Genomic DNA, 26,878 nt, shown 5'->3' with positions numbered 1-26,878 from the left:
CTTTGCTGTCTACACCCAATGAGGTCATTCCCACTTTCCAGTCCTTGGCCGTTGAAGTGAAAATGATGAGCTGAAAAACCACATGCAATAAACAAGAAGGAGCAGCCAACAAAATCTCTTAAAATCTCAGAAATGTTCAATAAACATTTGCAGAGCGAGAAAATAAATAACATCACGAAGGAGCCAGCAGCTCCCTTCTCCCCTCGTGTGATTCGGGTTCAGGGTGCATGTGTCTCCAGGCAAGTCACATGTCTTGAAGGCAGGCTGGTCCCAGCTCTCTGAAGGCTGCCAGCAACTGTGGGCTTCTCCCTCCCCCGGCAGGTCCCCCACGCCCTCACTGGACCGCTCCTGCCCTTGGAGGGCCCTCCAGCTTCATTGCTTCTCTCCATCCTGGCTCCCTTCCTAGACCAGCTGCCCAGAGCCTTGGTTCCTCTCCTCTGCTCACAGGAGCCGCTTTGCCAGCCAGCCAGCCAGCCAGCCGGCCAGAGCCCCTCACCAACCATGCCACTGAGGGCCAACAGCTGGGAACCTGGGCTCATCCCCAGCTGGGTCTGGTCAGCTTGGCGGCCAACAGGAAAACCCAGGGCCTCCGGGAGCTCTAGGGGGAGGTGGCTCGATCCCAGCCCCGGCTGCCAGACGATGCCAGCCTGTCCACTTGACAGAAAAACACACGCTGGCCGCCTGCCCCGGGGTGTTTCCAGAAGAGAAATTTAATCTAATTTACATACTTCTAGGTACATCGATAACCAAAATGTGGCCACTGAAAAAAGTTAAAAGATCAATCAGCTCCCGGTCTCTAGCTGGCCCAGGATTGCAAAATAAAAAGATCCACGTTCCTTATTCTCTACACAAAACGCGTTTTTAAAAAAGTGAAAGGTCTAGGGAGCTATACATAGAAAGCAACAGTGAAAAGGAGGAGGGGAATGGGGGTGGGGGAGGAGAGTCCCATCCCCACCCCCTCCTGGGCCCCAGAGCCCCCCAAGGCTCTGGGGGGCCTTGACATGGCAGGAGGCAGCTGTCAGCTCTGAGCTCTTCCAGGCTGGGAAGGCCCCTCTGGGGGGGTGGGGGGCGGCCAACAAGGATTTCCGTGGCATCATGGGCTCAGTGGGGGGCTCCCAGGCCCCAGCAGGCCCTCAGAGGGAGCGTGCCTTCCCCTGAGCAAGCACCGTGGCATGATGTGGTCGTTTGACTCAGGATCTGGGGGGCTAGGGCAAATCCTGGGTCTCACGAGGTGCGTGCGTGCGTGCACGTGTGCCTGTGTGTGCGTGCATGTGTGTATGTGTGTGTCTGTGTCTGCGTGTGCGTGTGTGAGAGGATATTCACAGGGGCAAGAGGGAACCAGGGCAGGGGTCTTTGGGGTCTTTGCAAATGGCCACGGATGGCGAACATAGCCCCGCCTGGCTGCCAGATGCGGGGGAGCGCTGGCCTTCCTCCCCTTGACCAGATCAGCTGCCACCACAAGAGACCTGGCCTCTGCCCCTGCTGGACCAGGTGGGCGTGGGCTGAAGGAAGATGCGCTGTGTGTGGCCCCAGAGCCCTCGGGCTGGGGGAAGGGCCACTAGCTGGCTCCTGGCGCCCCGGCTGTAGTGTGCCCGGCCCCCAAGGGGTGCCGGTTTGAGGTTTTGGCTTGCTCCTTTGGAAACGGAAAAGAAAGAGGGAGGACAGGGTGGAACAGACGGAGGAGAAAGAGAAGACAGAGGTGGCACGAGAGGGATTTTGGAATGCTTCTGTGTCAGGGCGCCTCTGCCGCCGCTGTCTGTGCCTGCGGGGCCCGGGGCTCCTCGGGTGGGGGGTCCGCTTTGGAGAAATTCATCTCCAGGATGTGCCGCTGTAAGTGCCGCACCCACTCCTCCTGGATGGAGAGGGGCCCCTGGAACTCCACGTCACAGAACCTGTGGGGGAACAGAGGGGAGGCCGAAGTGCAGCCCAGCCCACGTGCCCGGGCGTCAGGCACACCTGCCACGGCTCACTGTGCACGGTGCAGGCCCAGAGCTTCAGGGAAGGGGCCCTTCACAGACGGCTTCCTCTACCCACCCCTGGATGATGGCAGGGTCCCCTACAGACCCGCATCATCTCTAGGCTCAGGGAGGTCTGCTGGCTCTGATGCTGGGAAAGGGCCATCGGGCTTCCAGGGCCCCTCTGCCGTCTGACTGAAACACATGAGCTGAGAGGACAGAGACCCCAGAGCAGCAGACCCTGCCCTGCCAGGCCCCAAGACAGAAGGATGGCAGCTGGGGAAAGGGGGTCAGGCACTAACTCACACCCACCCTGCTCGGGCACCCACCTCCCCAACTCTTTATGCCTGAGGTCCCATGGGAGGCCTCTCAGAACAGGGGCCCAGGACCTGAGCCTGTGATGCCATAGACTTGGGTTCGAATCTTACTTCTGACTTGGCCTATGTGGTCTGAGGCCACCTTAAGTGTCAGACCCAGTTTCCTGGCTTCTGATGGATGCCTGGACTTTGATAAAAATGAACTAAGACCTTCATTTGTCTTAATCAGACAAGCACTTGTCGAGTGCTTACCATGTGGCAGGCATAGTTCACGTGTTTCATAAATACTCAACTTTTTAAATCTCGTGACAAATCTATTAGGTAGGTCTGTTGTCAACCCCGTTATATACATGGGAGCATTGAGGTTTGGAGCAGGAAGCCCTTGCCCAAGGCCACTACGCTGATTAGGTGTCAGAGCCAGTACTGGAAACCAGGTCTCGTTGGCTACAAACCTCAGGGACCCAGCCTGATGCTCTGAGGTGCCGCTCTCTGTTAAGAATCCCTTAGCCTGGGTCCAGCCATGCTCTGAGGCAGTCCTTAAAGCTACATCTCCTGACTGCCACCAACCCCTGTGCTGTTCAGAGGTTCTGGGTGACTAAGCCCCAGGTGGGTGGTCTTTCTCCCCCGCCGCCCCAGGGGGCCACGTACCTGCACTTGAGGGTGTAGATGTTGCCAACAAACTTGACCAGTGATGTCTGGGGGGGCCGGGGTACCAGGGAGGGGACCGGCCGGACCCGGGGTGGGGGTTGCCGCACCTCCTCCAGCTTCTGCTGTAGATCATTGGCCTCTTCACCCCCCCGGACCGCAGAGGCATCTGGAGGGCGGGCTTGTCGGCGCTCAAATTCTGAGGCAGGGAAAGGTATGGGGAGGGACAAGACATAAGCCAGAGGGCAAGACCCCCGGGAAGGCAGGTTCCTGCCTTCAGCAAGCATGGTGTGAAGGCTGTGGGGAACTGTAGGACAGGACAGGACAGTTGGCCACTGGATGCTGCCTGGGCCTGGGGGAGGAGTGGGGAGGGGGGAAGAGGTGGGATGGTAGCCAGATGGGTGAACGGGTGAGCAACTGGGGAAGTGACTAAGGGCAGGTGCCCCTCGCCCTCAAAACCCCCTCCCACCAGCACTCACTGTTGATGTTCTGCCGCTGGTGTTCCTCAGCCTTCACAGTGCCTGGCGGGCTGGCTGCCAGAGGCCGCTCACCACTGTCAGCTGCCCGTCCAGCCTCAGGCCCTGGCTCACCCCCAGCACTGCGGCCCACCACAGCCAGGCCCCCGGGTGCCAGCCCTAGGGGCGGCCGCTTGTCACTGTCGCGGCCATGGCCAGCACTGCGGAACTTCTTGGTGAATGGGCGGCCGCCCTGGATGTAGCTGCGGTAGGCCCCCACCTTCTGGGGCCGGTGCTTGATCCACTCGCTCAGTGTCTCAATGGGTGAGCCGTTTACACACCACTCGGTCACGCCAAACTGCCGCAGGTGCGCCCGCGCGTGGCTGGCCAGGGCCTTGCGGTTTTCGAAGTAAAGGCCACACAGCTCACAGCAGGCCTCGGTGGCTGCAGGCAGAGGGGGTGCTGCTGAGCCCCAGCCCAAAGGCAACCAGAGTGCCCAGAAGGCCCTGCCCAGGTCAGGAGTCAGTCCCACCTCCCACCGGGGCCTCGCCATGGGCCCCTGCCGGGGGTCAGTGTGTGCACAGCACTGCTGGGCCCTGTGGGCCCCGGCAGGTGCCCTCCCAGGACCCTGCCACTGGCTGCTTACAGGAATGGGAAGTCTTCTCGTGGAGGGTCTTTGCCTTGAAGGGCAGTTCAGTCTGGATGTAGGTCTTGGCCTTGACCTCTGCTGGGAGGAGGCGGTCCTCCTGCAGGGGCCGCTTGGCTGCCACTGAGCCCAGGTAGCCAGTGGCTGTGGGCTTGGCACCGGTGATGGGCGCCAAGCTGAGCTCTCGAGGAACTTGGGCCGGCCCAGCTCCTGGTTTGCCTGGGCGGCCAGCCATTGGCGCCAGCGGCAGCGGGGCCTGCACAGGCCCTGGAGCAGCCGTGGGGGGCCCGTCCTCAGCCAAGGCGGGGGCCAGGTCTCCAGCGGGCGGCTCTTTCTTGATGAGGCACGGTTTGGACTTCTTCTTGAGGATCTCCCGCAGCGTGTCGATGGGCGAGCCGTTGACAGACCACTCGGTCACGCCCATCTGCCGCAGGTGGGAGCGCGCATGGCTCGACAGGCCCTTGCGGTTCTCGAAGAACTCACCGCAGAACTCACAGCGGATGTCACGTACAGGCTCTGCCCGGGACGCTGCAGGGGGTCCAGGGTGGGGGGGAAGGGGAGGAGAAGGAGGCGGCGGCTGCGGCGGGAAGCCTCCAAGCTCAAGGCTAGTGTTAACTGTCCCGTCCGTACAGCCCCAGACCCAAATGACCCACTCCCTCATCCACTTCCAGGGGCCCCTGTGTACATCCAGCCCTTCTGCCTGCTCTGTCACCTCAAATCCTAGCTGGCTTCAAGATGATCCCCTGTGACATCATGAAGCAGTGAGAGCAAGCGCTTCGTTGATCCTGGGCTCAGAGGCCAGCTTGGCTGTGACCCCCTTAATGTTACGCTGGGCTACGCTGGGCAAACCACTTCCCCTCTGAGCCTCAGTTTCCTCCTTTGCAAAATGCAGCTGGAAACTTCCACCTTGAGGGAGCAGTTCAAAGCACATGGCACACAGCTGGTAATGAAATGCACAGAAGCACTAAGAGAGAGAGGCCTGGGCCATCCTCACCTGCTCAGTACACGACTCAGCCAACTGGAGCAGAAAGAACACGACGACATGCACAGTATGACTACTATATACATACCAGGCACCGTGCTGGGTGCTTTATACCACTTTGGAACTATACAGAGCTTGGACCATGCTTATCTTCATTTCCAGAAAGAAGACACTTGCCCAAGGTCACATATTGCTAGACTGCTGAGCGCTTAACTTGAACCTGACTCCGAATGTCAAGCACTTAGCAACCAGGAATGTCAGAAAGACCGTTCAGATGCCCACTCAGAGTGCCTAGGCTCCTGCCGGTGGAAGACATCACGAACTGACCCCTGTCATCTTTGTCCCCAGGAATCTGGCTGGCAGACACTACCAATCAGCTAAAGATGGCCCCAGAGATAAAATCTTTTTGCCATCATCCAATGGCACAATTCTGCCTCCCCAGAGTGGATGAAAGAGCATCAAGAAGCAGCTCAGCTGGGATCTGCACAGCCAGAATGCACAGCTAACCCCTTGTCCTCCAGACCTGTGTATCCTCCCTTCTACTTCTACTGTGGGCGCTTTGGGTACCCATGAAGTGCTGGGATGAGGGTGGGGAGGGGGCCCGGGGAGACCCCTCTACCTGTTTTCACTGCCCTGCCCCGGGGTCACACTTACACAGGTTCAGGGGGGCCATGTCTTCCCGCGGTGCCGCCCAGGGACCCTCGGATGGGTGAGGCTCCCCATGAAGGGCCCCTGGCAGCATCTCCCGTTTGATCTCCACCCGCATTTGTTCAGGCTTCAGCTTCTTGGGCAGGGAGGGTGCGGCCAGGCCTGGGAACATCTTCCGGGCCGTGGGAGGAGGAGAGGCAGTAGGTGAGTGGCCCAGGGGGCTGCCTGGTGGCGGTGGCAACTTCTTGGCCAGGGGTGAGAGGTGAAGGTCTGCGGGGCTGCGGGCTTCCAGCGAGCTGCCAGGACCTCCGCTGCCCATCACCTTGGCCAGGGCTTTCGGGCTGGGCCCTGGTGGGTTAGGGGGGCCACCAGGCCGGGACTGGGTCCGTCTCTTGAGGATCTCCCGTAGTGTGTCAATGGGCGAGCCGTTGACATACCACTCGGTCACGCCCATCTGCCGCAGGTGGGAGCGCGCGTGACTCGACAGGCCCTTGCGGTTCTCGAAGAACTCGCCGCAGAACTCACAGCGGATGTCTCGAGCTGGCTCTGGGCCCGAGGCTGCAGCAGGAGAAAGGAGTAATTAGCATCGTGGGCACCATCAGCGTCGTCGCCTGTGGGTCTCCTGGTCGGCTGGGCATGGGCAGCAGCACGCCCACAGGCTGGGGTGGTGGTGGAGGGCAGGTGCAAGCGAGGGAACTGAGCGGGGTGGGGGCCAGACACTCAGCAGGAGCGAGGGGAGGCTCCAGAGAGCGCATGGGCCCTCGGTCCTGGCAGAGAAGGATGGAACTAAGACTCCACGGCTCTGCGGGTCCCAACAAGGACAGGGGGCAAGAGGGCAGGAAGTAGCAGCCTAAGTGCCAAATGCCATCCAGACCAGGGGCAACCACGGGCACTTTCCACACCAAAAGCTAGCACCCCACCCTTGGCCTTCATTCTCAGGGAAGGTCACAGGCACGGAGGTCAAAGGCCAGGAGAAAAGGCCTAGCAGCCAACTGCCAGCAAGATCTCTGGGCAGAACCAGCCCACTGCCAAGGGCCCCTGTCTACTCCCTGCCCCAGCAGGAAAGGAGTAGGGAGGGGGCTGCGACCCCCCCGGGAGGGGCTCCAGGGCCCGCAGGGAGGAGGGAGCGGCTGAAGCGAGAACCTACAGAGGTTGAGAGGAGACGGCTCCACATCAGAGGCCCAGAAAATGCCGGCGGCTGCGGCGGCCGAGAGGTCCTGCTTCCCCCAGGGGCTGGCCGTACCCGCGGCCTTCAGCTTGGCCTTCTTGGCCGGCGGTGGGGGGGGGAGCAAGGAGAGGGCCGCAGAGGTGGGAGGAGGCCGCCCCAGCTGGGCCAGGGTGCCGCGCCCGGGTGGGAGGCGGATCTGGACGCCGTCCCTCCTGATGAGCCCGTGGAGCACGTCTATGGGGGATCCCTTGGCGTCCGGGTCGCTGACGCCCAGGTGGCGCAGGTGGGCGCGGGCGTGGCTGGACAGGCCCTTGCGGGTCTCAAACCAGGCACCGCACAGCTGGCAGTCCAGCTCTCTGCCCCCGTCACTATCTAAAGCTGCGGAGACAAAACACAGGGGGGGGGTTCACGGCCGCCACCTTGGCCGGCCCTGGGGGACTGAGGCAAGAAGACCTGGTGTGATTCAAGGCTGCCCAGGCCATTCGGGGTCCAAGACTTGTGCCGCAGATTTATTTTAAGAGGTTTTGGGAAACAGAAAGTCCTGTTCCCTGCCTAGCCCTTTGGCATCAAGGTGAGTGTGGAGAGCTTAAGAACATGGGGCGGAGAGGCATGGCCAAATTCCAGTGGTACAATCTGATGCTCCCAGGCTCTCTTCCCTGGGACCCCAGCTTTGGGAGCTGTATGGGTGCAAAGCAGGGGCCCCACCCAGCTGCCAAGCACCATACAGCAAAGGGCAGACCTGCTCAGGGCCTTGCTCCTGAAAGCACAGCAGACAACGGAAGCAGCTTCATCAGAACATGAGGTGCCAACTGGGGTGCCCTGTTGGGCAGGGGGCTAGACCCTGGGCTCACCCTCAGACTCAAACACAAATGTGTGGGAAGGCCTGACTTCCTAAGGGACATCACGCTAAACCTGCTCACTGCACCTGGGGTGGGGGTGGGGGTGGGGGTCGGGGTGAGGGTGGGGTCTTCCCAAACCCTACTTTGCCAAGCCCACAAGTAGCCTAGGAGGTATGGCTCCACCTATGGGCACCGTTGAGGTGCCTTTGCACATGACAGCCAGGAAGATGTGAAGACAGGACCGACTACAGGACCACCTGCCTGCCTATAGGACCCAAGATCCCCCTCCTGGGAAGCCAGGCCCACAGGAGTTCTGGTTACTTTCACTGTCCCAACCCTCAGGCTCAGAGGAGGTCAAGAGTGTCCCTAAGTGGCAAGGGTGACCCTGATGGGCTCAGCAGCCACAGTCAGGCCTCCAGGGGGAGGAACAGCAAAGTAAAGTGGGAGGCAGATGATAATATGCTGCATGGCCAGCCCAACAGGAGACACAGTGCTCTGACCAAAATTCTGACCCAATGGACCCAGGACGTAGGAGCTGCAGTCCCCATCGTCCCCACCCTGGGCTCTGCAGCCCTCCCGGTGCCAGGACCTCCCTCAGCTCCCAGGACCCGCACTCACTGAGGTTCAGGGGCCCTTCGTCCTCAGACTGGGGCCACTGTGCCTTTGGGGAGGCTGGCCGGGGGCTCAGGGACAGCTGGGGGCTCTTGTCCTCAGGATTCTTGGGCGTAGGGGAGCCCGCCAGGGCCAGTGGTGCCTTCTTGAGGAGTGGGGAGTTGGGTGGGTGGGCCAAGCCTTTGGTGGAGAAGCCGGGTGGTGACTTGATGGCCTTGTTGACAGCAGGAGCATCCAAGGGTTTGGCCAGGGCAAGCAGGCCAGGCCGGGGAGCCCCAGCTACCACCTCCTTCGGTGAGTTGGACTTCTTAGACAGGCCTGGGGGCAACCCAAGGGGTGTGTCAGGCAGGCCCTTTTGTTTCACGAGCTCGTAGAGGAGGTCAATGGGGGCACCGCTGCTCTCCGATTCGGCCACCCCCAGCTGCCGCAGGTGGGAGCGCGCGTGGCTGGACAGGCCCTTGCGTGTCTCAAAGCAGGCACCGCAGACCTCGCAGGTGGTCAGGCTCTGGGCTGGAGGGCGAGATGAAGGCCACGAGAGCTGGCTGTGAGGCCCCTTGAGCCCTGCCCTCCCACTTCTCCCCCCCCACCAAGGACCCCACTCACCCAGGCTCCCCGCAAGCCTCCCTGATCCTTAAAATGACCCTAATAAGGCAGGAATCAGCCTGTCCAGTTTGCAAATAAGGAAACTGAGTCTCAGGGAAGAGTTGTGCCCAAGGGCACACAGCAGGAGACAGAGCCCTCCGTGGTCCAGCCAATGGAACGCCTTTCAGATATCCAACATACCAGGGTGTCCTGGCAACAGGTGTTCACACAAATGCTGACCTGCCAGCCACACGGTTTCCAGAGCTGTCCCAGCCAGCCTCTGCAGCTCAACTCATGCCCCAGACACTGGGTTGGAGACCCCAGCCACAGTCCCTGCGGTGCCCTGCACCCTCTTCTGCAGAGCCCTTCCTTATCCCTGCCTGTCTCCTTCTCTGCCTCCCTGCTCCCCAACTTCAATGACTCCAAGGACAGGCGCCAGGTCTGTTCTGCTCCTCTCACATCCCTGGGGTCCGGCGCAGTGCCTGTTACCACTCAATAATGATCTGAATGTCAACACACAGATGAGAAAATACCATGCAAAAGATCACACAGCTAACCAGGGCCAAAGTCAGCAAATGAACTGGGTCTGAGTGTGAGCTCATGAAAACCATGCTCTTTCCTTGGATGTCCCTCCCTCGCCCAGTGAGGGTACAGCTCAAGGCCATGCATGCCCAGGGCAACAGAAGCTCGAGAGAAGACAGCTAGATCTCTCCTCAGTGTCTTGAAGCGAAGAGAAAGCTGTTGACCCCGCACTAACCCCCAGACCCGAGAGTTCCCTATGAGTGTGACCAGCCTGACCAGCACCCCCACCTTGCCACCTGGGCCACTCACCCTTGAGATCTGGCAGTTCCTGCTTGCTGCCATGAGGAACCTCTGCAGCCACTTTGCTGCTCAGCCGATTGGCCACCTGCTCCAAGGGCCCAGGGACAGGCAGGCTCTTCTTGGGGAGCGGGGGGGAGCCCAAGTCCATGGCCACCATTGTGTTTTCCTCAGAACCCAAGCCTGTGAGGTTAGGAAGACAGGCTCAGCCCAGGCTGGGTGCGAGCTGTCTACCCCCGTAACACTGAGAGTGGCGGCATGGAGCCTTCTTCCTCATCCTTGGCAGCTGCTCTCACCCTGGGAGGCGACTCACCCCATGAAAACAGGGGCTCCATCCATAACCCCCAGCACCAGTAAGACCCAGGGATGTCAAGGCTGCCCACTGACAGCAGGGACTAGGAGCAGCTTCCACGCACCGGCACACAGACTGGTTGGGCAACACAGTGTAAGCAGAGACTCCCGTCCTAGGAGATCTGACAACAAATCTCTCTGGGCAGAACGTGTGCGGGGGAGCATGTCAGTCTTGGGGGCAGGTAGGTGGCAGTCAGAAGGGGAATCCAGTAAGGGAAGGCCAGGGTCAGAGGCCAGAGAAGCAACACAGAGGTGAGAAACCAAGGACAGGAAGGAGGCTCCTCCAGAGGAGGCTCCCAGGACTTGGGAATCTGCACCAGACAAGACAGCTGGGGCTGCCGAGACAACTCAGGGCTTGGAAGTAGTCTACTTATCACAAGCTGAGGCCTAAGTGGGGGAAGGTGAGAACGGGGAGCCTCCACCAGCAGGGATCTGAGTACGGACAGGAAAAGTGGGAATCACAGAACTTTGTGGGAAGTTTCCGGGACGTCCGTCCGGCCAGGAAGCTTCCCTGAATGAGCGGTGTATGAGAAGACGGAGTGGAAGATATGTTTTCGTGGTCTAGTTTTTCAGAGAAGGGGGCCCGAGTGGCCCGCTGAGCCCCAGGTTTAGCGTTCAGGGCATGGAGACAGCTCTGAGGACGAAGGAACTGTGTGTCAGATGGGGCTTTGAAGTCGTTCAGTGCCCTGAGCAGGAAGCCACGCAGGTCCCCTGCTCAGTCTGAGTCCTACGGAAGCAAGGAGAAGGCAGGCAGGGGAGGCCACCGGGGTACGGGACACCGAGGACTTTGTCAGAGTCGCCGGGTGCAGTGGGCGCGTCTGTCACATAGTGTAGGGACCGTGTCTGAAGTGACTTGGAGTGGGTTTCCGCGCCGGAGGGACCGAGACTGAGGCGAGGGGCGCTCCCGGGGCTCCAAGGGGGACAGAGGACATCTGTCAGACGGGGCGAGGGTCCCACGGAGCGGCAGCGGAGAGTGTTTCTGAAACCCGGGACTCTGCGAGCTCCGACAGGAGGCCCGGGGCCCGCGCGACCGGAGGGCCTGGGGGGGGAGGGGGAGTCCCGCAGACTGGAAGGCGGGCATCGGGGGCGGCGGCAGGGGGCGGGCGGAACGCCGACTTTGCCCTCCCCGTACCCTCCCCGGCGCGGGCTCTTACCCGGCGCGGGCGCCGGCCCGGGCCCCGGCTCCGGCTCGGCCTTGGGCCCGTCCCGCGGCGGCGGCGGTGGCGGCGGGGGCGGGGGCGGCGGCGGCGGCGCGGGGAGGGCCGCGGGGCCCGGGCTCGGGGGGCTGGGCGGGGGCGCCCCAGCGGGCGCGCGCTCCCGGGCGCCCCCCGCGCGCGGCCCCGCCGCCGCCTTGCTCTCCGCTTTTGTCACTCGGCACTGGGCGGTGGAGGCGGCCATCTTGGCTCCGGCGCACGCGGGGCGGCCGCCCCAGGCGGGAGCAGCCGAGCGCCGAGCGCCGAGCGCCACCGCCGAGCCCGCTCCGTTCCGCCCCGCCCCTCGGGGCGCACCCAGTGTGGCCGGCCGAGCGCCGAGCGCCGCGAGCGAAACACTTGTCCCGGCCCAGCGGGCCGGCGGGGGGGGGGGGGGGGGGGGGGAATGGGGCCGGACCCTCAGGGAGCCGCCTGCACACCGGCTCGCGGAAGCACACAAGCCGCGCTCGGCCCGGCTGCCAACTGCACCCCTGGCCTGGACGGGCTGGGACACTCTTCCCCAACCCTGGACATTCCTTAGGCTAGAATGGGAATCCTCGGGCCACAAGCATTTGCCTTAACAGCATTCAGGCTCCTGGAGCCCCGACGCCTGGAGCTAGAAACTGCGCCGGGACCCTGTTCCTTTCCCTATCCTGGAAGACTGCCCTCCGTGTCGGAGATCCTGGAAGACACCAGATCCCAACTACGAGGATCCCACAACATCATCCTGGTATCCACATGTCCCCGCCCCAGCCCCTCCGGCGTCGTCCCGCAATCCTACGGAACTCCCCACACGACCGCCGGCTCCTCATTCCAGGCACAACCTGCTTCTCCCCGACACCAAACCGATCGCCCCCAGCTGGTCCCTGACAGCTGGGTGGGGCCAGAATCTGACCGTTGTCCCGCCCCCAACCTGGCACCCGCCCTCTACGGCTCACTTAGGTGGGAGATGCTTCTAAGAACAACTGTGCAGGGCAGGGCGGGTGCCAGGACCTAGTCTTAATCTTGGGCATCCTTCCTCAAGGCAAGACTTCCAGGATCTTCTGAATCACTCATTAACGGCCCTCCTGCTCACCAGGTGTTAACTGGAAGACTGATCAGGGCCTCCCCTCCTACAGACAAGGCTAGGGCAGTACCAGACTGAATCCTGGCACCCCAATGGCTTGGCCAGATCCATCAGCACATAACTAGGGGCTGGCACATTGGTCTTCTCCTAGGAACAAGTGGACCAAAGCTGAACCTGACTGCTGAGCACATGCTACCATCCCTGGGTGGCCTGACCCAGGCACCAAGTAAGGAGTGTGAGCCTGACATTCAGGCCTCTACCTGAGTGACAGAAAAAGAAGGCAGCAGGGCTGGAACTTACAAACTACCTCCTGTGCCTCCCAGTCAACCTCAGAGCCAGCTCCACTTCTCAGCCACACCTGAGAAACCACAAACCTAGCCAGGTGTGTGAGCTGAATGCCTGGGGACAGCCTTCAGCAGAGGCAAGAAGCCTGAGGTCACATCCCTACAGTCTCTTTCGAAACTGTGACCTCCACCAACCACTATGCCCTTTCTGTGCCTTAGTCTTATCCAAGGAGGAGAGGGGCTTTGATAGTGCCACCCTCCACTTTGCAGACCCTCAGGTCTCCTTCGCCAGTAAGGGGGCTTACAGATGAGTCTAGTGGAGGTCAGAGTACAGATCTAGGTAGGACCCTGGAAGCTGCAGGTAGGAGAAACAGAAGGAAACTCAGCCCCAAGCAGCCCCTGGACAGTTCCCCCTGTTCAGGGACCTCCTGCATTCCCCAGAGCCCACCTATTCCTCACTGCCCAGTTCTCTGCTTCAAGATTCAGTAAGGGCTCCCACAAAGTCAGCCTTTGCAAGGCTGGGGCCTTCACCTTTCTGCCCCCTCAGTGGTGCCCATTCCCAGGCTCCTTCACCAAAATATTACTTCTGGATTTCCCAAGCCATCCTCCCCTGGAGAGACCACCGGACGTGGTTCAGAAGTCTCACTCTGTTGCTTTGTGGCTGTGTGGCAAAGCAGAGGACCCACAGTCTCTCTCTCCGTAAAACCAGAACACAACAATCCTTAGCTGCACTGAATTGTTTTGAGGCGTAAATACGATGAAACTTTAGTATACACAAGCACTCAAGTTACGGGAGGGGTTATAAATGCTGCCGGACAAAGTAGGCACCAATGAAAATCTAGAATGTGGACTCTAGATCTGCAGTGTCTGAGCGAATTGCAACTAACCTTGCACTAGCCACATTTCAAGTGCTCAACAGCCATAGGCGGCCAGTGGTGGCCTATAGAACACGTATCTAGAGAACCTTTCCATCTCAGAAAGTTCTATCGGAAAGCACTGCTCTAGATAGAAGACGTTTTTAAGACCAAGAGTGGTAGAGCCTGACTTGTCTAGGGTTTCAAATCCCAGCTCTGCCACTTCTGTGTGTCCCTGGGCAAATTAATGAATTTCGTTGTGCCTCAGTTTCCTTATCTGTAAAATGGGGATTATAATAACACCAGCCTTATATCGTTGTTGTCAGGATATAAATAAGTTTGTGTTTGTAAAGTGATTAGAACCTATCTGGTTCCTAGTAAGAGCTGAATAAGCATGCATTAAAGTCACTGTCAGGCAGGGCAGGGACTAACTGGATCCAGAAGCAGCCCTGGCCCAGCCCCTGAGTAAAAGAGAAATAACCCCTACATGGTAGGGCAGTTGTGAGGACACTTGTCAACATACTTTGAAAAGTGACTTGAAACCCCCCCAGGAAAGCAGAGTGGCTGACCCCCTCATACCCCCCATCTCTCTGGGCCCCTGAGGAGGGTCAGGGCCCCAACCCCCTCTACACCCTCTCCCCTTACCATCTCCGTAGGCTGGCCCAGGGTCCTCAGCCCAGGTAGGTGGAAAGGGCACTGCAAGAGGTAAGCGGGGCCGGCGGGAGGTCAGGAAGCCGCTAGGCGACCCCCCAGGCTCGCAGCCCAGGGGGCTGGGGGGCCGCTCAGCAGCCGAGGTGGCCAGCAGCTCTTGTAGAATGTTGATGGGTGACACGGTGAGCTCCCAGTTAGTGATGCCAAAGTCACGCAGGTGGGCCCGGGCATGGCTGGAGAGGCCGGCCCGGGTGTCGAAGCCAGCCCCACAGAAGTCACAGCGCATCAGGCTGAAGGTGCCTGGGTCGAAGTTAGCCACTGTGGAGGGAGAGAGGACATGGGCTGCCTGGAGGGGTGACTCTCTGGCCCCAGCCATCCCCGTTCCCAGGGGTTCTCACCCTCCACCCTCCACCCTCCACAGATCACACAGCCAGTGCCATCCCTGACCCGGGACACCTCCCTTTCCCATTCACACTCCTGCCTGTGTGAGCTCACACATCCTCCTGCAATTCCTGCTCCAAGAAGCCTTATGTGCCTGGCCTTCCAGATTTCCCCCTACTTAGCTCTCGCATCAGGGGCTCCACCCTCAGAAACTTCTCTAGTTGTGGATTTGCAATCTTTTGGGTGAACGTTCGATTAAGAGCCTTCTCGTGTCTACAGTACATGCCTATTTTTGCTCACTGTCACTCCAGTGCTGTCAGTTAAATCTTTGTTGAATGAAGAAATGGCCAAATGGATGGGATCCCCTCCCCTAGGAGTCTTCTCCCCCGCCCCCCCCACCCCGCCCACAACAGCCCCAGGCAGAGTCAGGGACCTCCTCTCAGCTTCCCCAGCCCCTGGCTTTCCCCATCACAGCCCTGGTCACTCACCACCATAACTGCCTGGTTTTGTGGCTGTCTGCCCCCTGACCCTGACCCCCAGTGTACGCGCACACATGCACGCATGCGCACACACGCTCTCAAACACCACACCAGCACCTCCCCCAAGTGGGATCCACGTTCGCCAGCGTCAGAAGCACCCAGGGCAATCCTGTTGGAGATAGATCTCCAGAATCAGAACCCTGGTCCTGGGAATCTGCATAGCTCACAGGCTGCCCTGGGGTTTCTGAGGCCGGCCAGGGTCCCACACTCCTATTACTGGGCCGGGAACTCCAAGAGAGCAGGGACTGCTATTTCCTTCCCTGCTGTGCCCCCAAATGCCCGGAACAGAGGGGACCTCTCTCAATAAATATTCGCTGAGTGAAGACATTAGTGAAATTCCCTGCCTGGGGCTGCCTCCTCTGCCCATACTCCTTCCTCCAGCTGCTGGAAGGGCCAGGGCATCGGGGCGTCCCCACACCTCCACCGATGCAGTGGCCTTTGCCGCGGCTCCCAGTCTTCCAGAAGGGGAGGCCCTGACTTCCCCCTGCTTGGCGCTATGGGAGGACTTAGAGTGAGGGTTGCTCGGTTCAGAGCTCAGCTGCCCAGCTGCACGTCTCGCGGGCCTCGGAGGGAGGTGGGTGCCAGAGCGAAGCCGCCCTACCTTTTTTCTTCTTCTTCTGGAAGGAGAACCTGCGCTCAATGGCCTTCACCTCCTCGGCAGAGATGAAATGCCGCACATTGTAGCTGACGCCCACACGGTTCAGGTGGCCCCGGACGTGGTTGGCCAAGCCGATACCGTTGTGGAAGCGATCCGGGCAGTAGGGGCACTTCCGCTCCTCATGCTTCAGTGCCACCGCCGGGTCCCCATCCAAGAGCGCGTCCAGCCCCAGCGGGCTGCCCAATGGCGCGTCCAGGAGCAAGAAGTCCAGGGGGTGAGTGCCCCCCAGCCCCAGCTCCTCGGGCTGCAGCCGTGGGGGCACCCGGGTTGCTGCAGCCATGACCTGTGGCCCCAGCTTTGCCACCAGCACAACGGGCACCATCCCTCGGAGCTGCTGCCGCTGTGCCCGAGAGGCCTCAGCTGCCCTCAGAGCTTTTCGGAAAGTCCGCTTCAGGTCCAGGGCCAGCTGTGGGATGAGGCCAGGGGAAGCTAGGGGTGGAAAGACCCCATTTTCAGGGGAAAAGTCCATTTCCGAGGCCAGCGGTATGTCTTCCTCCTCCTCTTCGCTCCAAGGGTGTCTCCGGTCCCCCAGCTGGCCTGGGAGCCCCTGCAGGTGGACCACGCTCTTGTTTCTACCGGGATGTAAGGAGTAGGGGGCAGATGCGAGAGGTGAGGGGAAGGCTGGCCTTCCCAGGGGCCTCTGATCTGAGCCGCGCAGAAGTGGCTTTGACAGTGGGAAATCCCTCATGCCTAGCTGCTGGCAGCCTGGGCCAAAGGCCAGGCTGGGGTCATATCCAGCGGGGTTCTCCTGCCACGTGGGGGCCAAGAGCGGCTCAGCTTTGCCAAAGTAGTCCTCGGCAGCATCAGAGAAGCGGGCATATGCCTCCTGGCTGGTGCCCGGCTGGCTGGCAGGGTCCTCCTCAAAAGCCTCGGCATCCTCCTCCCAGTGGGGGTGGGCATGCGCGAGCCTCATGTGCTCCCTGAGCAGGCTCTCGCTGGGCGCGGGGAAGCCACAGAAAACACAGCCACTGAGCCCCGAGGAGCCTCGGTAGGGTCGATAGGAGAGGGCGGTGGCATCAGGGCCCGGGCTGCCGGCCCCGCTGCCGCCCCCAAAGGGCTCCCTGGCGGGCTGGCCCGGGAGCTCACGCACGTGCAGCTTGGCATGCTGCACAAAGGCCTTGGAGGAATTGGTGCCAAAGATGCACTTGGGGCACTGCAGCCGTGCCTCCCGGCCCTCATCTCCCGGGACCTGCTTCAGTTTCTGGATCTCTTCAATGATCTTCTCCCGGGAGGCCTGGTGCAGCTGGCGGTGCTGCTCCAGGGCACTGGGGTCCGCAAAGGCCCAGCCACACTCTCCACAGGCCAGCGGGGCCAAGTCGGCGGGGGGCTCCTGGCCCGGGGCTCGGCGGTGCTGGCTCATGTGCTCCAGAAGGTGCTCCTTCTGCTTAAAGTAGATGCTGCACTCGATGCACGGGAACACGGCCGGCTCCTCGTCCTCGTCCTCATCTGGGCTGGTCACCCCCTTGGCCACCTCCTCCAGCAGCTCGCACAGGTAGGGCCCCGTCCGGACCGGGGCCAGCAGCGGCTGGAGCCGCTCCACGGACGCCTCCGAGTTCACTGTCCAGGTCTGTGTGGCCACCTCCGAGGCCGACCTGGGCAGGCCCCAGTCGGATGGCTGGGCCAACCCTTCAAGGTCTGCCAGGTGCTCCCTAGTGTCCACCACCGTCACATCCAGTGACTTAGCGCTATCTTCTACTGGCATGAGCACCGTCCTGAAGGAGGTGAGGGGCAGGGGCTGGGGTGGCAGGTCCTGGTGCAGCCCTGCATCCTGGGGTGGGGCCTGCTCATCTGTGTCCCGGAGCCAGTCGAACCTGGGGTGGCCCCGGGAGGCCTTCTCCAAGAGCTTCGGTTCACCCTGATGGTGCAAGAACCTTCTAGAGCCCTCGAGGTCAATGTGGGGTTTCATGGTTCTCACAATGACCGAGTCCTCGAACCTCTGCTCAGATGTGAGGCCCTCCCTGGCTTCCTGGACCAGGGGGTGCTCCCAGGTCCCCTGGCCATCAGGGGGGCCAGGGAAGTGGCCCAGGAGGTGGGGTGGTGGGGAGCCCGGCTGGAAGTCCAGGCTGCCTCCATCCCAGCAACTGCAAGGAAGTGCCAATTGGGACAGGTTAGCCATGGGACTCAGTCTCCCTTCCTTGGGCAGGGGAGGGGATCTTCGTAGGCTCTGAGACAAGCCCCGGAGACCCAGCCCAAGGGCAACCTCAGAGGGACCGGGAACATGGAGGTGAGGGTGGGGAGGTATGGGGAGTGCGGGTGGCGCATCCAGAGCTGTTAGACCAGAAAACACATCCAGCTCCCAGGCTGCACCTGTCTATATAGCCCAGCCCCATTGCATGGTGGGAGAGTGTACAGGGTCTATCAGGGGTCACACCAGGGTCACAAGGCATGTCCTCAAGTCTGGTGGCACAGTCAACTCTCATCTGTCCCCCAGGAGGGCCCAAGGCTCTGATCTGTGCCCCCAAACTGGGGTGATTTAGTTCATCTAGTCTCACCTCTCCAGCAAATTTGGTGCAACTCTGTGGCGTAAACAACTCAAGGGAATGCACTTTTCCCCTGCAGCTCCCTTCCAGGAAGGGTGGAGTCAGGAATGGTGGAAGGATCCTGCTCAGCCTCTAGCCCCAAGGACCCTGGCCTTCTTTGGGGGAAGGGGGAAGGCGAAGCAACCTCACCGGGCCTCAGTTTTCCAATCCTACAAATGGGGACGAGTCCCAAAAACCAGGAGCCTCTGTGTCCTTATGCAGCACCTAAGGAGCTTTCTCGTATCCATAATCAAAGGAAAGTTTACATGAGGTATGTGCTCATTTAAATAATCACAGCTGTGGGGCGCCTGGGTGGCTTGGTTGGTTAAGCACCCGACTTTGGCTCAGGTCATGATCTTGCGGTTGGTGGGTTCGAGCCCCGTGTCAGACTCTGTGCTGACAGCTCAGAGCCTGGAGCCTGGAGCCTGCTTCGGATTCTGTTTCTCCCTCTCTCTCTGCCCCTCCCCCACTCACGCTCCATCTCTCTCTGTCTCTCAAAAATGAATAAATGTTAAAAAAAAAAAAATTTGTTGTAAACAATCACAGCTACGATCCTTCAAATGGGGGCCTTGACCCCGTGAAGTGTAAGGAGAGGAGGACACAGCTCAGTGCTGGGGGGAATGCTTCGCTTCACCAGATGCCTGGCTCCTGGTGAGCCCGCAGTCAACATGGGTTCTTCTTATCACTGTCCCTGATAAATCTCCCTTCGTTTTCGGGACCCTGACTCCAAGAGGGGCTATCGATCGTGTCCACCAAACAGGTGAACACATGGCTCCACCAAGAGGCTGAGCGGAAAGCAGGGGGTCACCTCTCTCAGCCCCATCGGTGACATGTGATACTACCAGGACCATCCCCCCAGGGCCATGGCAAAGATTCAGTGGGGTAAACCTGTGCCAAAGCTATCATTTAACCCAGTACAACTATTATTTGCATATTAGCACCCACCAAGACTTAATACAGGGTCCCTGCTGTCACCACTGCTGTCACTTCCTGCTCCTGTCCCACCTCCCTTGGGTCCTCAAGGCCAGCTTGTGAGATGCATCTTAGGGACTCTATTTTGCAGATGGGGAAACTGAGGCTTAGAGAGGCCTGGCATCAGGCTAAGGGCCACCTGGCAGAGACAGGACTCCAAGGGTCTAACCTTCAGGCTCCTGTCCCTCTGGCCCTGCTCCTGGCAGGGATAATGAGAGTTGACTGTCTGTGTTCATCCCAGTCTTCCCCACCCCCTGCACACGCCCAGGGGCTTGTCTGCCGGGAGCCACCTCCTCCTGCCTGGCCTCCTGATTCCCTCCTTTCCCCTTCTCACTCCCCAGGGGGCTTCTTTTGGGCCTAGGCACATCCTGCTTGCCCCCCTGCCCTCCCTGACGTCAGGGCCAGCGTGGCACTCACCAGCTGCTGATCCGATGGGTGGCGGAGGTGGCACGGGGGAGGGCTTCGCTGAGGCCGGGATGGGGCTGCCCGTCTGCAACAGAGAGGGGAGACCCTGAGGGGCTGGGGTCCCCCTGGCCGGGGTCCTTCACAACACCCCAGCTCCGGGAGCCCTGCCGGGCACCTCGGAAGGGCCTAGCCGGCTCCCCACCCCTCTCCCCTGAGAGGCCTTTGGCCTCTGCACTCCTGAGCCTTGAAAGGGGTTTCTTTGGAAGAGTCTCTTGGGGGACCCATGGGGTATCCTGCCTTTAACCCTCCTCTCTTTGCCCCCACCCAGCAACCAGGGTGATTTTTAAAAATCACACCCTGGTTAAAACTCACCTGACCTCTCATCATACCTATAATAAAAGCCAGATTCCCAACCACTACCTGCAAAGCCCTGAGAGGTCGGACCTCCACAGCAGGTCTCTCCAGCCTCAGCTCCCTGTCTTTGACCTTCACTCACTCTGTCCTGGCTCCTCTTGATGCTTCAAGCTCACCCAACCCTTTCTGGCCCCAGGGCCTTTGCATTGGCTATTTCTTCTGTCTGGAGAGTCCTTCCCTGGCCACTGACCAAAGTGAGCCCCTATGACTTTCTCTCTTGTCTCCTGTTTCATTTCTGTCTTCGAACTCTCTGAAATTGCCTTGTTCCACTATGGATGACTGCTTTCCCCGAGTCCCTGCAAACAGGTAAGCTCCCCCTGAGGGCAGGGACTTTTTCAGCCTCCTTCACTGCCGCATCCCAGTGCCTGGCACACAGCAAGTGTGCAACCAATACTTGCCAGTTGATGAGTGAGGAGCCCTAAGCCCGAGCTGCAAAGGGCCTATCCCTGCCTCCCAGGCCCCCTTCCAGGCCTCAGTCCTAGAATCAAATCCCCTCCTGGGACCCCTCACACAGATAGAGCCAACTCTCCATTATCCGCCTGTGGAGCCAATGCCTGGAGCGACCACAGGAATCCTGGCCTGTGCCTCCTCTGCCCGCCGCACTCGCCTGACATGGGTGAACGTGCCAGTTGGGGTGCAGGCCAATTGCCTGGGCCAAGGTTAACACACGGGGGGAACTTGTGCCCCGTCCAGAGCCTGACAGATGCAATTGCTGGATTAACTTCAATTGGAGGATGGTCCAGGGCTAGCTCTTTGTCTGATCCCCCACGGTTCAATTTGCCCAGGAAATTGAGAGCTGACAGGAGCCAAAGAATTAAAAGTGCCATCAGGGATGATGTGGGGAATCAGAAAGTTGTGGTCACTGGCTGAGGGTCTTTCTGCTGAGCCTGAGAGAAGGGCTGTGACTGTCACATGGCCTCTGGAAGGGGAGGGTGGTGATGGGGGTACGTAAATTTGCATTTCTAGAGCAGTTTCTCAACTTCAGCACTATCCGCATGTAGGGCCGGATGATTCTCTGTGTGGTGTAGGACACTGAGTGGCATCCCTGGCCTCTCCCCCCTGGGTGCCAGGAGCACCACCCACCCCCCCCCCCCCCGGCCCCCAGCCCCTGGCCCTACCATCGTGACAACCAAAAATGTCTACAGACATTGCAAAAGGCCCCTTGCAGGCAGAACCGCCCCCCATTTGAGGACCCCTAGAGTAGACGGATGGGGAGCAGGGCCAGACCAGGGGTACACTTGACTGCAGGGGCCAGTGTCAGGGCGGAAGGATGAGGTGCATGTTGAAGGTGTGAGGGTTGGGAAAGCAAGGCCTGGACCAGCCAAGGGACAGAGATCTCAAAAAATGGGGTCTCTTGAGAACACAGGAGTCATAAATGTGAGCTACTCAGGGGAGGGCAAGCAATTCAGTGGCACCAAGCCCCCGCACAGCCTAGAGGTGCAGGTCTGAGGGTGCGGGCATCCTGCTTCTGAGATTCTGGGACCCCAGCTCTGGAGATTCTGGGCGTCCCAGATTCGTTGATTCTGTGATTGGCGTTGTCTAAGGATTCCATGAGCCAGGGGGCTGTGTTGGCCTCTTTGAGCAGCTCCAGCGAGGCTCCTATTTTTAGTGGCAGCATTTTGGAGGAAGCAGGCCAAGCAGGGCCCCGTGTCCAAGACACCTGGGGGCTGGGGGGCTTGCCCAGAGGCCTCCATGGCCAGAGGGGATCCAGAAGTCCCTACAGGTCTGACGAGGTGCCCAGATGCAGCCCTTGGCAGTGGCCATGCCAAGGGGCCCTCATGGACTCCTGCTATCTTGGGGGTCCCCAAGAGGGTTTGAAAATGAGAGAAGGAAAATGAGAAGGGTGTCCACTTGCAGCTTGAACCCCAAGCCAGGCAGCTTGGCAGAGTGACCATGAATCTAGACTTTGGAGGCAGACAGATCCAAGTTCAAGGCCCAGTGGTGACTGAAGGGCACACCTTTCCCACCTGTTTCCTCCTCTGTATAAAGGGAACAGCTACCACCCATCTCACAGGGCCAGCGACGGATGCCAAGGAGATCACACAGTACATGCTCCATCCGGAGAGGCGGCGGTGGGAGGAAGGAAGGGCTGTGAGGGTGCCTGGGACGGGGGTCGGGGTTGGCTTGGAGGTATCCCAGGTTGGAAGCTGGAGGCTGGACCCAGAACTCACTCCATGCTCTGATTTCCTCCCCAGCTTGGGTCCCCACGCAAGGGCAGAAATAGTATGTCGTTCATTCCCTGGCCCCGGGTCCCAATGCCAGGCACGCACCAGACTCCCATCAATCCTTGTGGACCATCTCAGCCCCCTAAGCCTTGGCTGCACCCAGGAGGCCGAGGAGAGAGAGGCCAAACATCAGGCGGGGGCTGCAAGGAGGCTGTGGGGGCTCCAAGTCAATAGGCATAATGGAGGACAGAGAAGGCAGTGGACGCATCCGTGTGCAGACAGAGAAGTTTGGAAGTAGCCACTCCAGGGGTACCCTTGGGGGGCTCCAAGGGCAGGGGCAGGGTGAGGGAAGGCCCAGGCTTCAGGGTGGAACAGCAGCCCCAGAGGCTGTTCCTATTTATAGACATCACAAGACTCCTAGGGCAGGTGCCCAAGCCAGGAAGGGGGGTCGAGCAGGCTGAGAGGACAGCAGGGGAGGCGCTGCATCCCAAGCCCAGGCCCTCATCTAACCTCCAGGCTGTGACCCCCCCCCCCCAACCAAGTCAAGCCACCCCTGCCCCAAGCCCCCATCCACTCAAGGACATCATTTAGGGTGGGCCTGGCCCCCTTTGGCAGCCACATCCCCCTCCTCTCCAGGCACATGCACCGGAGCCTGGCTGATTCCCTGGAGGGAGGGAGGACGCACCTACCTACTTACCTTCCCCCTCTCTCGCCAGACCTGGGGCTTCTGCCAGGTAGACAACTGGACAGTTCCTCAGAAGCAGAGAGGATTCTGGGACCCCAGACCCTGTTTCCCTGGAGCTCTCATAAAATCAAGGTCTCAGGCCTGCCCTGGCCAGTTACATGCCGTGGAACATGGCTCTCCTTCTGTCTGGGCCTTGGTTATGAGTGATCTAGAGGAGGGGATTGCTAATGTTCCCTGAGCACTGATACTCTGCCCTCAGTCTCACCCCGTCCCCTGCTGTGTAACACCTTCAGTAGCTACCCATTACTTCCATGCCATTGCATATGTGGAGCCTGATGCCTAGATGGCCCCTGCCTGTCTGTTCCTCATCCAGGACTCCTGGATGGCCCCCAGGCTGGGCCTCACCCACTGTAGCCACAGCAACTATGTCATAACACCTGGTAGCTGGTTTGTCTCCCAGCCAGATGGCAGGGTTCATGAGTGTGAGGGTGCTGTATGTGTGTGGCCCCAAGAAGGTGCTCAGTAAATATCTGAATATCATGAGTATTGCTAAGGGTGAGCTGGGGGCAGGTCCAGGATGCCTTGACACAGCGTGGTGGTTAAAGACCAGGGCTGTCAAGCCAGGTTACCACCAGCTGTGGGATCATGGGCAACTAATTTAACCCTTCAGGGTCTAAGACTCCCCATCTCGAACATGGGATGATAATAATTGAGGCTACCCCAAGGAATCTTTTAAGAATGACATGAGATGATCACATAAAGGGCTTGGCATGTAGGAAACTCCTAATGAGGTACCCGGAGGTTCCTGGAAACCAAGGCCTGTAGGGCAGGCCAAGGAGATGAAGGGAGACATCTGGTGCATCAGCCTGTACTGCCCCCACCACTCTGCTGCTCCTGCCTGGTCCTTGAACACACCAGGCTCCGCCTCACCACAGGACCTTTGCGCCTGCTGTTTCCCCCACCTGGCTTGTCCTTCCCACCATTCTTTCAATGCTCCATTCAAATTCCACCCACTCAGGGAGGTTTCCCAGGTCCTCCGGGCATGATCCTAGCACTCTATGTAAAACTTTTACGGCACCTGTTACTACCTGCCCTCACGTTATTTATATAGTTGCTTATTGCCTGTCTCTCCTACTAGGATGTCAGGCCTCTTGTAGGAAGGGAGTTTTGCCTCTTTTGTTCATGGCTGTATCCCCAGCACCTAGAAAACATCCTGACACCATAGTAGTTGCTGAGTATTTAATGAATGAATAACAAATCTGGAGGTGGGGACAGTATGAGACCCCCTTCTGCTGGGTAAACTGAGGCACAAAGGGGTAGCTGGTGTCCCTGACTAGCCAGTCTCTCCCCGGCCACTAGAGGGCACAAGCTGTTTTAACCTGTGGCTCAGGAGCAGGACTCACCCACAGTGTAGCAAGAGGGAGCTGGAACAGACTGATGGGACTGGGGTACACCTGGGGAACAAGTGGGCTCTCAGGTCAGGATGCTCAGGGTGCTAAGCTGTGCACCTGTATCCAATTAACGAGCTCAGAAGAGGGAACCAGGCCGACCCGAGTTCAAGCCCCAGCTCCTTGCCACCCCCTGTGGGGGGAGGGCATTCATCAGGTCTGTTTTCACAACCATAAAATGGGAAAATAAGCAGAGCACAAAGAGAAGGCTCCGGACCCAAGCAGAATCAGAATCCCATCCCAACCCCTGCTGGGCTGGGTGACCTAGCCCTCTCTGAACCTCAGGGACCAGGCTGGATGCTCCCCCAGGGCCGCAGGGCCCACTCTCTTACCAGAAATTTCACTTCTGCCATCCAGAATGTCTCGGGGTCCCTCCTTGGTGACAGGCAGGTAATGGGTGGACCGGAAGATGCCACCTTCCCCCTCAGCAGCCTCGGCCCCACCTTCGATGTCTTCCCTCGGTGCTGGGCCAGGCAGTCTCTCGGGGCCACGAGGACGATCTGGGGCGGCCAGGCCGCCTGCCAGGGGCCCATCCATGGATGCTGTCTGCCTGGCTCCACTCAATTGCTGGTCTGGCTCAGCAAGGCATTGTAAGTCTGGGGGCAGAGAGACAGGTGCTCAGGAGAGGTGGGAAAGGGATGCTGCCGTAGTTTCTCCTACCTCGAAGTTCCAGTCCTCACCCTTGCTACTCAGTGCCTCAGTTTCCCTCCCAGCCCAAGAGAGCTAAGTAAATGGTGCTGAGGCCCTGTCCATATGCATTGTAACCCGGATGGCCCCTATCTTCCGTATGACTCCGTCTCCCCACCGGGAACTCCTCTTTACACAGCTCCTGCACTGTGCTGCCTCAGTTTACCCCATTTTTTTACACATGCAAATTCATGGACCTTGTTTTCTTCCAGCATTCATCCTATCACTTCTCCCAGATGCCTCCTCTCACTCATGCTCTACTGCACTTTCCCCAATTGTGCCCTCACTTCCATGTACATGCAGATCCTCTGTCCCTGCTTTAGCATGGATCCCAGCCACTTCTACACCGCGATCCTATACATTATCTCAAGTGCCCCCCATCATTACCTCTGCACTTTTCCCACACTCTGACCCCTATCCTCGAAGGACCTTAGGGTTCTCCAGCATTAACCCTTCACCCTCACCCACAGCCTTAAGTGACCCCAGCATTAACCCCTTCTCTTCTCCCCAACACTCCCTCATGCATACCCAGCCTGGGCTTCTTCATCCCACCCTCCCAAGATTTCTCTAGTCTGCGGACAAAAACGACGGATGGGGCTCCTGGTCCAGAAATGAGGACCCTGGGGAGGCCGAGTGTGTGAGGGGGTGGGTGCTGTCCTCTCCACCTATAAATACCTTCAAGGTAACGGCGGAAAGTGAAGGGCAGGAATGAGGCGCCCTCCCCAGGGAGATGGTGGGGAGGCCGGGCCCAGGCAACCGGGGCGGGGCCCGGGCTCCAGGCCTGGCTGCAGGCGCTGCCCTCGGGGGCCTGGGGGCTCCCAGGGGGCCAGTCCGTGGCCTGGCAGTCGTGGCGGGGGTCCCTGCCCAGGCCCAGAGGAAGCACCTGCGGGTGCCCACCGGGTGGGCACTGCCCGCGGGGAACAGGCGGGACCGCAACTTCGGAGCACTTTGGCAGCGTGGGAAGGGGCCTCCCGCCTGGACACCCCCCGGGGGTCGCAGGGGTGGGGGCGGCGCCGCGCCAGCGCACCCCTCGTTGGGTCAGGGTCCGGGAGACGCTCCCTCCGCCCGTGCACTTCGGGGCGGGAGACCCCGTGGGACGCGCCGAGGTTGGGGGGGGGGGGACACCTGCCCCAAGACCCCCGCTCCTCCCCCCCACCGGAACGGCCCCGCCCCCGACCAGGCCCCGCCCCTGCAGGCCCCGCCCCCGCCCCCCGCCCCGGGGGGTCCCGCCTGTCCCGGCCCGGCCCTGGCCTCCCCCTCCCCGCTCCGGCTCCGCCCCGCCCGCGGGCTCCCCAGGCCGGGCCGGGCCTCACCGGGGAGGCGGCGCCGCCGGTCAGGCGCCGGGGTTCGAAGCTTCCCTCCTCGGTGCGGCCGTCGCTGCCGCTACCGCCGCTGCCGCTCCCGGTGCCGGTGCCGCGGCCTCCGCAGCCGCCGCCGCCTCCACCGCTCGGGGGACATTGTCCCTTTAAATCGCTCCCCCCGCCGCCCCGCCCCCCCGGCGCGCCGCCGTGACCTCAGCGCGACAGCCCCGCCGCGCCGCCATGATGGGGAGGTCCAGGCCCCCCCCTTCTCCCCCCCCCCCCCCCCCCCGTGCCGCCCGGGGTGGGGGGGCGGTCAGCGGGCGCGCCGCCATATTGGGAGTGGCCAGGCGGGTCACACTTAAAGGGCCCGCGCGGCCTGAGAGTCCAGGGAGAGGGTCTGTTTCCATGACAACACACTTGTCCCCCTGCCCCTCATCACCCTACTGGTTCTTCCAATGCTAGGCCTGCGAATAGCAGCAGAAGAGTGGGGAGGGGGCAGAGAAGTTCCCCCCTGAGTCATTTATAGGTCACTGAGAACTCCACCCAGCCAATCCTTATCCTTCAGTCCCTTGCCCCCAGTCGGCTACCTTCCAACCACAAGCCTTCTCCCTCCTTTCGCATTATCCACGCTGGACTTCAG

General features: G+C 60.3%; 1 protein-coding gene across 8 annotated transcripts; it reads right to left on the bottom strand.

Annotated features, from left to right (window-relative positions):
* Window positions 1-99: 99 nt before the first annotated feature.
* On the bottom strand, window positions 100-26,407 carry WIZ (WIZ zinc finger). 8 transcript variants are annotated; one of them, XM_058727636.1, is made up of 13 exons: window positions 26,251-26,407; window positions 24,583-24,846; window positions 19,551-19,623; window positions 15,586-17,723; window positions 14,059-14,382; window positions 9,681-9,851; window positions 8,274-8,777; window positions 6,796-7,194; window positions 5,655-6,206; window positions 4,019-4,546; window positions 3,397-3,816; window positions 2,921-3,116; window positions 100-1,892 (listed from the first exon to the last, which is right to left on the bottom strand). In XM_058727636.1, exons 2-13 carry the CDS (start codon window positions 24,785-24,787, stop codon window positions 1,733-1,735), a joined length of 5,670 nt encoding a protein of 1,889 aa, XP_058583619.1. In that variant the 5' UTR covers window positions 24,788-24,846; window positions 26,251-26,407; the 3' UTR covers window positions 100-1,732. The 8 variants fall into 8 exon arrangements, with proteins under 8 accessions (XP_058583619.1, XP_058583620.1, XP_058583622.1 ...); XM_058727637.1 differs by lacking the exon at window positions 26,251-26,407 and adding an exon at window positions 25,613-25,771; XM_058727639.1 differs by lacking the exon at window positions 9,681-9,851.
* Between the last annotated feature and the right edge of the window lie 471 nt (window positions 26,408-26,878).

The sequence above is a fragment of the Neofelis nebulosa genome, chromosome 4 (assembly GCF_028018385.1).
Source record: "Neofelis nebulosa isolate mNeoNeb1 chromosome 4, mNeoNeb1.pri, whole genome shotgun sequence".
In the NCBI taxonomy this organism is placed as follows: domain Eukaryota; kingdom Metazoa; phylum Chordata; class Mammalia; order Carnivora; family Felidae; genus Neofelis; species Neofelis nebulosa.
The sequence above is the reverse complement of the archived record's forward strand: the minus strand, read 5'-3'. Positions and strand labels throughout refer to the sequence as shown.